At 47.2% G+C, this 12023-nt stretch overlaps 1 protein-coding gene across 1 annotated transcript; it reads right to left on the bottom strand.

Annotated features, from left to right (window-relative positions):
- Positions 1-315: 315 nt before the first annotated feature.
- SMARCB1 (SWI/SNF related BAF chromatin remodeling complex subunit B1) lies at positions 316-11621 on the bottom strand. Its single transcript, XM_082293723.1, has 10 exons — positions 11430-11621; positions 9713-9824; positions 9029-9058; positions 8424-8553; positions 7692-7829; positions 6907-7034; positions 6238-6404; positions 5607-5797; positions 1611-1742; positions 316-683 (listed from the first exon to the last, which is right to left on the bottom strand). Exons 1-10 carry the CDS (start codon positions 11520-11522, stop codon positions 644-646), a joined length of 1161 nt encoding a protein of 386 aa, XP_082149849.1. The 5' UTR covers positions 11523-11621; the 3' UTR covers positions 316-643.
- Between the last annotated feature and the right edge of the window lie 402 nt (positions 11622-12023).

The following is a 12023-nucleotide window of genomic DNA, read 5'->3' as shown; positions in this document are numbered from 1 at the left end:
ATTGTTCTACCTTGTTGAGTAAACCAGTTGAACACCTCCCCGAGTTCATTACAGACTGTGCCAAGTGTGGTAACAGACCAATCCTTATTGTTTGCTGCTTCTAGTTTTAAGTCTCTTTCTCACCTTCCCCTGCACCAAAAGGTTTTGGGCTGTTTACCTGTTGAAGTAAAGCACCCAGGAAAACTGAATGCATGTTGGGTGTTCAGCACTATACCCAAAAGCATTAATATTAGGCCCTGGGACTCCTCAGTAACCAGAACAGCACAAAACATGGTGAAATTCACTGTTCATTCAACTTACTGAACTCAGCCCGAGGTGTATGCATTCCTTTTATTTAAAAAGTTGTCCTAATAGTGCACGTTGCACCTATACAAAAGAATCTTTACACTTGTCCACACACAGGTATATAAGGGCTCCAACACCTGCCACAGGTCTGAGCTAGATCACGCTGCTCATGCAGCGTTCTTGGTACGTGGCATTTGGGTGGAGGGGGTGGGGGCAGAAGTCAGCAGTACTGGGAACTTGTGGCAAGTGGAATGTGCCCCCTTCAGAGACAGAAAGACCCCTGCCAATCCTAGATCCATTTGGGGAGAGGAATAGGGATAAAGTCTGTAGGAAGAGCACCAGTGTCACAACAGGAAGGTTACCAAGCTGGAGCAGTATTGGCCAAACGTCTCATGCGCCTAAGGGAGAGAGAGAGAGAGGTACAGTAAGTGCATGTTACAGTCATGTGAGGTCTTACCAAAACCAATGCTTTTGGGGAAGCTGCCACAGTTTTTAGACAGGTTTATTCATAGACAGAACTCCTCAGTCACCTGAGAATGCCCCTGGTGATAAGGCTAAGACACTATTTTCACTAACAGCTTTTAACACTTTTGCTCATTAACTTGGATTGAACCAGCTGCTGTTGTAAACTCTTCAGTCAGCCATAGCTGATATACAAAATGACTGTGCTACTGTTAATCAGCAGTAAAAAAAAATCCTGGGAAAGAGCTGAGCCAGTATATTTACTGTTTCCACAATGTATCTTTTGGAGAGATACTAGCTGTTCATTTGTATCTTCCAGGAAGAATTTCATGGAGTAGGTGCAAGCTCTCAACTGCTTGCCAAACATCACTTAGCGGGTCTCTGGTGGGCAGAGCTTCTCCTGGAACCACAGAGTGCTCCCATGCTGGCAAACAGGTTGGCATCAATCAGGCTAGAACTGGGAGCTTGCCCATTGCTACTTCAAATTGAACTTCACACTACATAAAAGGAAGCTTTGTGGCAGGATTCTAGGTAGCATGACAGTGTGTGAAACTCCAGTATGTTCGATTGATTCCTTCCTATACAAACAACCCCCCTGGACAAGCAAAGAGCCCAGGGGAAAAAAAAACAGGTTAAAAAAACAAAAAGGAAACTTCGCTTCAAGCAGGAGATGGTTAAAGTAGACATTTTGATGTTTGTGGAGGAAGGTGGTAACAGTTTAATACCCTGCAGCTAAACTTTCTGCTGTGGTGTGCAAGTCTGACATCCTGCCAGCTGGCTCTCAGGAGGGAAAGACAAACATCAAAGCTTGTAACTTCTGTCAAGGGACAGGCCAAGAGAACTGTCTAAAGTAGTGGCAGTACCTTGTGTTTCTGTCCTGGTCTCTGATCTTCTTCTCCATCTCGGCATCTGTGAGGGTTTCCAGGAGAGGGCACCACTGGTCAGCGTCCCCCGTGTTGCGAATTGCAATCTCCACAGTCGGCAAAGGGTTCTCACTGCAGGGCACAGGGCAACAAAGCAACATCCATCAGTGGCCCCAGAGCACTCCCGTGGGTTACCAGCCCAGACACAAGCACAAGGACAACAGAGCATCACTTGCAGTGTTTCAGGCTTCAGCATTCCTTCTTCACTCTGCTTAGTACAGTCTGGTTCCCTGAAGTTCACCACAGGCTCCTGGTTACAATCTTGTGGAACCTGAAGTTTCTGGGAAAGCAGCTACATCCATCTCCAGCCACCACTGGAGAGGGATTTGTGCTGGACCTGCAATTCTCTCCCACACAGGCCGTTACATACCTTGCTGGCAGGGTTCAACCCCAAAAGGCACAGCTCATCCCATTTCATTAGTCCTGGGTGTACTCCCAGTGCAGCACTGGAGCTGGGAATGTTAACAGGGCTCCTTGTCTAGCCTTGCTGTTCTGCAGCTCTGACTTACTAACTGTAGTCAGCACACCACTTGACAGCTCCTCCCTGGCAGAAGTCTGGCTTTCTTGGGAGCCTGATACTGGAAAGAGCAGTCTTTTCAGACCTGCTGTTGCAACCAGAGGCTGTGGCTAACGAGCAATGAAACACCAGGCTGTGTCCCAGATCACAAGATCTGTTCCTCAGAGATTTCTCTGCCCTGACCAGCTGTATTATCACATGCACAAAAATATTTACTGCTTCACTAGCTGCTTTTCAGTAAAAGTCAACAGGAATTGACCAAGAGTAGCTTCCCAAATATTGACAGTGGAGCCGGAAGCCCAGCATAAATATAGAGGAGCCTCAGAATGTAAATGTTTGCTTTGAATTTTCAAAAGTGGCTCAGCCTTAGCTGCAGAAGTATGTGTGTGTGTGAGAGAGAGGAGCCCTGGGACAGGTGTGCACACACATCCGGCCCCCTCCCCAGGGACATGCACCCCTGCACAGGATTTCAGCACTCACAGGCAGCCCTCTCATTCCCCCAGGAAGGAACGCAAATGCTAATCATCATGGGAACACACAACATCTGCATCAAAGCTAATAATCTAAAATAACAAGTCTTCAAAGTAATGCTACCATGAAAAATTAATCCAGAGCCTTTGGTATCTGATCTGGGGAGGAAGCTTTAATCAAATCTACTTCCAGTACTGCTGACATCCACTAAACAACACTCAAACCCAGGAATTTCATCTTAGTCCTAGAATGCCACACATTCCAGGCCAAATACTAGATATTAACTGGGTTTTTGTTACTGATAGCATGATCTCTACCTCACTTACTATGCTTAACACTGAGCATTCACTGAATTAAATGGGGGATGGAAAGCTGGATTCATGCATAACCTAATTGCAAGGCAATTCAGATACTACATTTCTTTAGCAAAGAATCAGAGAGAAACTGAAAAATCCTCCTTAATCTCCCAAGCTCTACAGTAAGACAGCTCCTCCTCCCCTGTTTTTTTCCTGATGAGGAGGAAAGTGCTGCTGCCAGAATGGCTGAAAGGCACTGTCAGCTGCAGGCATCCCAGGAGAGCAAGGTACTGCCTCTGCTCAGGGTCCTGGCCTCTGGCAGTAGTGTCAGGGGCATGCCAACAAAGCAGGGAAACACACCATCTTTTGGAAAGGTGACTCCTCAGGCCTGTGGGTTTGGTGTGTGAGAGAACCTGGGCCATCACTCAGGTCCCAAAGGCAAAACTGGCTATGAAGCACTGTGTGCTGCCACCAGAAACACTCAGTACCAGGAGGGAACATCGTAGCACATGCTCCCCCTGAAAATCCCACAGGCAGCAGTTACCTATCTGCCTCCAGTCCTGCCCTTCCACTGGACTTCAGGCTTTCCTTGTTTTGCACAGAGCAGGCCAGCTGAAAAAAGTGCCCTGGCTTTCATCAACTAAAAGACAGTTTCACCTCTCCCTCAGATGATTAAGAGGCACATGACTTCTCAAAACCCCAGTCCCTTGAGATATTAAGGTCCTTTTGATACATCGAAAGCAGACCCTTTCCTTACATCAATGGAATGATGCTGGAGCAACCACCACCCCTGTGGTTTGAAAATTCAGGAACTAACCAACCACAGAACCCAAATATCATTAATCACTGTAAGGTTTCAAAAGTACTCCTTTGCTGGAAGAAAAAAGGGAAGAGGAGGACATGTTTGTACTATGACAGAAAAAATGAGGTTTCAATTAGATGTTTTCTTCTCTCTGAACAGCTCATGTCTATGTACTTTGTTCTGTTGGGGTTCCTTTTTTAGTTTTTTATTCTCCCTCTTAAAATACTGCCACAGTCTAAAGGAGGCCTGAAATCTGCCTGTTTGAACTACCCCTAAAAGGAAGCACCCTTCAGTACCATGGCCCAATATATGTTTTTAGAGAGAATAGTGTGAAGTTGGCATTAACATAAACCTGGGCAGTACTGACTGAAACTTTACTTGCTGCAAGTTCCAGCGACTGAGCGGAAGCAAATGGAAAAATGAACCCCACTCCCAAGAGTCAACACATACACAGATTACTTTCTTGGGTATCTGAAATACACGGAGAAGCACAGGAAGAATGGACAGACACTTCACTCTTTGCTACTGCAGGCCACAATGCAGACAGTGCTGCAGTACAACAGGTATCAGGTTCTCATCTACCACCCTGCAAGTTCCCATCGCTTCTCAGGAATGCCCACCCACTGCTTTGTTGTTGTTGTTGTTGGATGTGGTCCCAAGCCAGAACCGAAAATACCAGTCAGGTGTTGTGGAGGGAAAGATAGGAGCCACCTCCCACCTTCCAAGGAACATCAGCAGGATGGACACACAATCTAACAATTTAATTCAGAGTTTAATTCACATGTACTAAAGGGACCCTTTCCATTTTCTAATATGAATCACTCTGGGGATCACTTTAGAACCAGGTAGTTGCTGTGGAAGACTGGCAGGATAAAAACTACATCCAGAGGAAGCAGAGTGAGACTAGTGCAAGAGCAACTGGGTCAGAGCAGATCAGTGTCTATTTCTCACAGAAGGCTGGCCAGACAGGAAACCTTCAGATGGAGCAGGAAGAAGGACCTGAGCTCATGGCAGCAGCCAGCTTCCCCACAGTCTCCAGCTCCTCTTTGCTTGCTCCCACTCCAACTACTCCCTGCCCTCTGCCTGAGGTAGGACAGGGCCGGGCACGTTTCCCTTTGCTGCTCAGGCAGGTCATCCTGCTTCCTTGAATTGACCCCTACAAAACTGGTGTCAACAGTACCATTCCCTCCTCTGCAAATACAGCATTTGCTGAACTTTTAAACTTCCTTGACTGTCACCATGACCCAAGGTCACAAAACCTCAGAGTGTACGTTAAAGGATTGTTACAGCTGCAGACTCAGCACTGTGCTGTGGATAACATCAGTGCAGGAACTCACCACAGAACACTGCACAGCACAACTGGAAGCCATTTAGGAGACAAATTACAAAGCTGACAACGCTGCATTCCAGCTGTGAGAAGGGCCTGTGATCAAGCCACCTCTAACATCAGCCTGGGTAGAGAGGTACAGTTTCCATCAGTCCAAGTTCAAAAAACCAAAGCTTGAAATGGTGGATGGTCCAAGTTAGGCAAAGCCAACAAAACAAAAAATGCTTCTGGGGCTCATCATGACCTTACATTGGAAGAGGGACTGTCCCTGTTAATTAGTTCTGTCAGCAGAAACTGTCAGTCATCAGTATTTGGTCCTGACATGTTATTAGACCCAACAGGAAAAGATACTTAGGCACAAGCACAGAATACTGTTAAGATGGACAGAATGGGTGCAAGCCACAAGGACTAATTTCAAACAAAACCTTCTGCATCAGGTCAGCTGTTCTAAGCTCCATTGATGCAGATACCCATGCAGTACAAACACACCCCAGAGCCATACAAGGAGATGGCAGCTCAGTACCTGAAGGCGTATGTCTTCTGATGCCAGCTCAGCTGTCCCCGGATACTGTACGCAATAGTAGTGACAAACTCCCCGCCCAGGCCAAGCTCTGAGCACAGCTTCAAGGCAAACTTCTCTGGTGAATTCTCCTTCTCTGACATGTCCCACTCAAACTGGTCTACAAGGGAGATGTTTCCTACATGGATGTTCAGCTGGAGATAAGCGAAGAAACAGGTTATTTGTTTCCACTTTCACAAAGGTTTGTCCAAGGTAATTGAACTGAGGAGGCAGAGGCTGAAGAGAACAGAGCAGTAACTCCTGTTTCATCTGCAGAGTTCCTTAACTAAATTCTTAATTCCAGTAGCATGAAGACAACTCAGCATTGCTCACTATGGTTCAGCTCTTCCAAAGGCAGATGGCAATGCTTTAACTGAACTATTTCATCATCTCAGAGGCTGGGCAGGTGGATGTTTAATAATCTGTCACCTTGGTTCTGTTGTCAATACAAAGGACAAAACAGAATCTGGTTGCAGGACTGGAATTAAGAGCTCCTTTGCTCTGAGGGAAGCCTTTGTGCTCCTAGTCCCCCATAACATAAGCAGAGAAACCCAAATGAGAGTTCTGCTCTCATTCTACTGCCTTCCTGTATTACCTTAATAATAACTCGTTGGTCTGACTGATCTTCTAGGATGCTGTCAGTTGGGTATGACTCGATCTGCTGTCGGATAGCAGATGCAATAGCAGGGACAAAGGTCAGAGGATTCAAATCCAGGTCATCACAAAGAATCTCAGAGAACATTTCTGGGGTCATTAGCTTTTCTGTACAGAACAAGAATGAACGTTGTAAACTTTCTTAGAAATTAATGTCTGCCACTTACAGAATATACAAAATTACTCCCACAGGGTGAGGTGACAAAGGGAATTCCAAATGCATTGCCTTTTGTTTTTAAAACGGTGTTTTGTACCAGGTCTATAAGGACATACACACTGATACAGGGACTTACAGCCTTTTTTACCCACTCCATGGTATTCGGACAGTGTGGCCACAGAAGCCACAGCCATTAACCTCAGCTAACAGAGTACTCTCAGACCACTGAGCTGATGAACTGGCTCAGGAAAATATGCCAGTTAAACTCTTCAGACCACATGTCCAGGAATGACTACAACACATGGAAGTGGCAGAGCACTTGCTAAGAGATGCAAGCACTGAATACAGTCCAAAGTGGGAGAGCTTTAAATCTTTGTCTCTGTGGGGCAAGGACATTTGGTGAAGGACACAACTTTATCTCTCCAGCCTCAGGAAACTCTCCTTGCTACATACCATTCATGTTCCACGTAAATGCATCTCTGAGTTTCTGCCCATCAATTTCCATATCAAGCCTGATTGGAACCAGAACCTCTGGCTGGGATGCATTCTCATGGATCACTGCTGGGTCATGGTCATCAAAGCTAAAGTGAAGACCAACAACACAGTATATGCAACGAGCACATGACACATCTGGCATCCATAGAGGGAAGGCAACATTTGCTGGAAGCAATCCCCACACTCCAGCTCCCCGATCAGTCTACAGCAGACTCCTCGATGCAAGCTTACAGGGCTATGGCAACTAATACCAGTTTATCAGCTTTTATTACATCTATCATAACACATTCCTGCAACTAAAACAAGGAAGCTTTCTAGGATTACATTTATCTTGGTTGCTTCAACTTTTATAATGGAAAAAATGTTAGTCGTGAGCTTCAGCAGCATTTTTCACTAAATAAACTAGATCAAAGTTGCTGGTATATGTCAGTGAGAACCAGAGGGTCTGCAGGCTCCTCAAATGACAACTGCTCAGCAAATCAGCAGGAAATAGAAGGAACTCATCGGGAAAAAAATGAACCATCTCCTGACAGAAGGAAAGCCTCAGCTCTGAGCCATGGATGGCTACTGTAACAAAGAGCCTCAAGACATACAATTTAACTAAGAACCTCCATGTTAATGACCTGTAGGTCTTTTGTCAGTTAGGGATGAATCACAACATTACATGAACTCATCAGTACTACCCTGGCAGCATGTCATTCTGGTAACTGTTTCCACTTTCCAGAAGCAGAAAGCTGTCTTACCACAGAGGGAATGTTCTCTTCTTATCCCTGCCCATGCGATTCCTGTTGATCGTTGTTGAGCATGGCACCGCATCCAGGTGATGAGAGCTGTTGGGCAGGGTTGGCACCCACTGGTTGTTCCTCTTTGCCTTCTGCTCTCTGAAGGAGACGGGATGTTAACCTGCAGGCCCTCAGCACCACTGCTGCTACTTAAGGAATGGTGTAATTTTAAGCTTTAAGTCCTATTACAAGTTCCTGCTATTTTATTCTGGAACCATCGACATTACTGTTTCACAAGGAACTCATGTTCCACACCAGCCTCTCGGAAGGCCATTCTCCAGCTCACAAATATCCATCAGATACGAATCCAGGTGCACCTTTATAAATACTAGATTCATATTTGGATTTTCTGTCTATACTTTACAAAAGGACTGCTGAGAAATGCGAGGTCTCCAGAAGGCAGTATGTGCAGAGAGTGTTCTGTAAAACATCTGTTACAGATGGAATGCAGTAATTGCAAAAGAAGTTGTATCATCAAACACTTAGATTTTTCTTCCTGTTTTATGTGGGCAGTAACCCAATCCTTACACTCTGGAGATCCCCATTTGCCCAACAGTGCAAATGACTTAATGCAGACTGGCAAACAACCCCTGCACAACGGCCTGGGCTTAGGCAACTCCTTGTGCTTCCTGCCCAAGCTGACATCTTCCAAGCAGCTCCGTTCTGAGCTTGGCCCTTACCGACACTGGTTACCTGAGGTAGGTGGGAGGTTCTGTGCTGATAGACACTGCCTTGTACTTCTCATCGTTTCCATCCAAGATCTCCTCCACTTCAGAGGCCTTTAACAGCGTCACGCTAGTGGCTAACGTTGTATAGCCATGATCTATTACCAGGAAAGATGCCAATAATTAACATGGAAAAGGGCTACATAGCACCGTAGCATTAACAGGCTACATAGTGACAAGCCCTCTCTGTCACTGCAGGAGGGACTAAAACAGAGATACAAGTGTCCTTTGGGCTTCATCTTCTCATAGATATTTAGAAGGCCCAGAAAACAAGCAACCCTCAGTGGACTTAAAGGTCGGAAATAGAGATGCAATGAGCTGTTAAGACTCAGGAAAGGGGGAGAAACCTCAGGACAGCTCCTGCTGAATGACAGACACCATCTGCATTGGGGAGACCTGCTAAGGTTCTGAGAAAGAAGAGTTAGGCATGGGATTGGGAGGCACAATTAGGGCGACCACAGGGAGAGATCAGAGGAAGAGGATTAGACATTAATATTATTGTAATAGCACCAAAGGTCACAGTGGACATTCTTCCTCTAGCACAGCTAAGAAAAACACGCAGATGAGACTTACATCTTCGGGGACTGTGAGACCGCTGATTTTCTGTTGGGGGAAAAAAGAAAGCAAGAGGTCAGCAGGGTGCTTGGAGGAAAGAGACATAAGCCCAGAGTAAACAATTATTTTTATTATGCTTTAGTCTACAGAACATACAAGAAGTCACATTGCTAAGAAATTTAACTGCTTGCTATTAGTCCCTCAACAAAAACAATACCAATGTTCTCCCTGTGGAAGTCATATCAGTTGCAACACACCACAAATTCTGGCTGGCACAAACATCCAGTCCCTGCAAGAAGCAAAGTTAAGCAAAGATGCACATCTTCAATGGGGCATCCTTGCAACACTCCTGCCTATTTGACGAAAGAGACAAAGATGCCCCTCTTAAGTCTACAAAAATCTCTTCTGAAATATTGTATTGATTTGGAGATGTGGCTTTTACTTTGTGATGAATGTAGCCAACCCCAGGAATTCCATGATGGATGTTTCCATTTCAGAACGTTTTGGATCAGGTGATACTTGTTGCCAGGCTGAGCCAGGAGCCACCAGTGCCACCGTTGCAGGGTGCTCCATCACTGGGCCAATCTGAAGTGATTCACAGCACAAGCACTCAAGGTGCACAAGCTTCTGAATCGCCAGGAACAGTTTTTCAAGGCAAAATTTTCGATAAACATTACTGGGAATGTTTACTCATCTTCTCACCATGTGAAGAGGCCACTATCTTCTTCCGTTCTTCCACTGTGGCCAGTCGCCTCCAGAGTGAGGGGTATCTCTTGTACAGGGAACCCCGAAACATGCGCAAGTAGTTTCCCACCTACAAGAAGAGAAGTGGAGATGTGGCCTGGTATTCCATTTAAGAGATTTTTAACAGAAGCTGGAAGAAATTCAGCCTCTTTAATGATAAGAAAGACCTCTTAAGAGGGTGTTTTTGTTGGGTTTTTGTGCTGTGTTTGGCATCAAACAGCACTGAGATTTTTCTGGAAACACAGAAGACAAAATTTTTATCAGCACTTATTTCACTAGTGCTATCTTCTTCACTAGATACAAAAAACCTCCCAGCCCTTGACAATAGAAAATTTAATAGGAAAACACTCCATTCATTTGCATGTATTTTTGAACAACCTACCCCTTCTTTACTTCAGTTTCTGCATCAGTGTGCAATGCTCAGTTGGAATTAAACTAAACCAGATACCCAGCTCTCTGACACATTATTTTTACTTTGAACCTCTGAGTCATCTAGACATTATTTGACAACAGCAAATGCCCAGAGACTTGTATTTTGTTTTAAACCCTTTGAACATCAAAACTGTGATTGCTGCCAATAGTCATCTTTCAGATTTACTTACCATCTGTAAAACAGTTCTGTTCTTCCTGGCATAAGATCCTCACCTGTGCTAAAGGCTACAGCAGGCCTTGCTGAACAACACAACTATTTCTAGACTCTGAAATCAAATTTTTAGACTGACAGGACACTGGCACACTGTCACACAACAAGGTTTTTATTCCTTGTTTGAGAAAACTCTTTTTTGATCTCAGTTTTTAGCTGTATCTTTCACTCTACAGTGCTCATCAACAGACAGAAATTAATGGTAGATAAAAAAGAACCCTCTTCCTTCTTCATATACCTGGTATGGCAATCTTACAGTTCAACTGACTGCAGTTGCAGTTTTCTTTCAAACTCGATATTTCACATGAGAGAGGAAAGGATGTTTAGTCCCTGCTCAACCTATACAGCTGGCAGTTAAACTTATCCAGTATTCCCTTTTTTGCATCAAGATGGGGACTAACACTTCTTCCTGTTTTCAGCTGTTTCTCTGGTGCTAAAGTGTTTCTTGCTTGGATAAAGCTCTTCTTCAGGGAGGCTCAACATTCTCTCAGCACGGGACAACACAGTGTCAGCACAGACAATGGGGTGCTAAAACTCTGCCCGCCAGTGTTTGTTGACCAGACTCGTCTGCACAAGGCAGAAGGAGCTGCACTGGTTGATTTTGGTGCTGTTTCTGAGCCCAAAGGCTCAGGTGTGGGATTCGCTGCTTCGCAGCACATGAAATAGTCCAAACTCCTCAACAACTGTGTACAGAAATTCTCGGTGATCAGAAGCGGGGCCTCAGGCTGCGATCAGGCGAGGATCTGGTCACCACGTACCCGTGCGCGTCCCAGGGGCCGCCCTCACTGGGAGCACTGGTCCCTCCAGTTCCCCCAGCACGGCCGACGCCCTCGGGCAGCGCCCACCGGGGGGCACAGGGGACCCGCGGGGCCAGAAGGCCGCTCCCCCACGCCAGGGCTCTCCTCCGCCCCTTCCCCGCCCTGAGCGCAGCCTCCCGCCTCCCCCACCGCCCGGCCCGGCTCCTCGCATCCCCCGGCCCGGCGCCCTGTATCTCCCAGCCCGGCCCGGGCCCGGCTCCCGCCCGGGCCGCACCTCGGAGCCGATCATGTAGAACTCGCCGTCCTCCTCCAGCTGGAACTTGACGGGCTTCTGCCCGAAGGTCTTGCTCAGCGCCATCATCATCATCGCGGCGGCGGGCGGGGCGCGGCGGCAGCGGCCGGAGAGCGGAGCGCGGCCCTGCGGCGGCGGGAGCGACAACGGGCGGCACCGCGGCCTAGTGCGGGCCCCGCTCCGCGCATGCGGCGGGAGGGGCGGCCCGGGGCGGGGCGGGAAGGAGGGGTAGCTGGGACGGCAGCGTGTAGAAAAGAGGCGGATTTTATTGTCGCGGGGCGGTACATAAATACACACAGAGCTCCGCGCGGTGTGTGCTGAGCCGGCGGCTGCGGCTCCGCTCGTGGCGAAGGCACCGGGACGCGGCACCATCCCCCCTCGCCCGCTCGCCGCCGTTTCTCCAGCCGCGCACCCGGGTTGGGCTGGAAGGTGAAAAGGGAAGAGACTGTTCCCAGCCCGGTGGTGTTTGGCGTAAGGCTGAGCAGACACAAGGGGCGTGCGGTGCCAGCCCGGGCCGGGAACGGCGATACGAGAGCGATCAGTGCATCTGAGCATCCCGGGATGGGAACCTCGCCG

This window comes from Coloeus monedula, assembly GCF_965178545.1.
Source record: "Coloeus monedula genome assembly, chromosome: 18".
NCBI classification, from domain to species: domain Eukaryota; kingdom Metazoa; phylum Chordata; class Aves; order Passeriformes; family Corvidae; genus Coloeus; species Coloeus monedula.
Note: the sequence above shows the minus strand (reverse complement) of the source record. Positions and strands in the feature narration are given on the sequence as shown.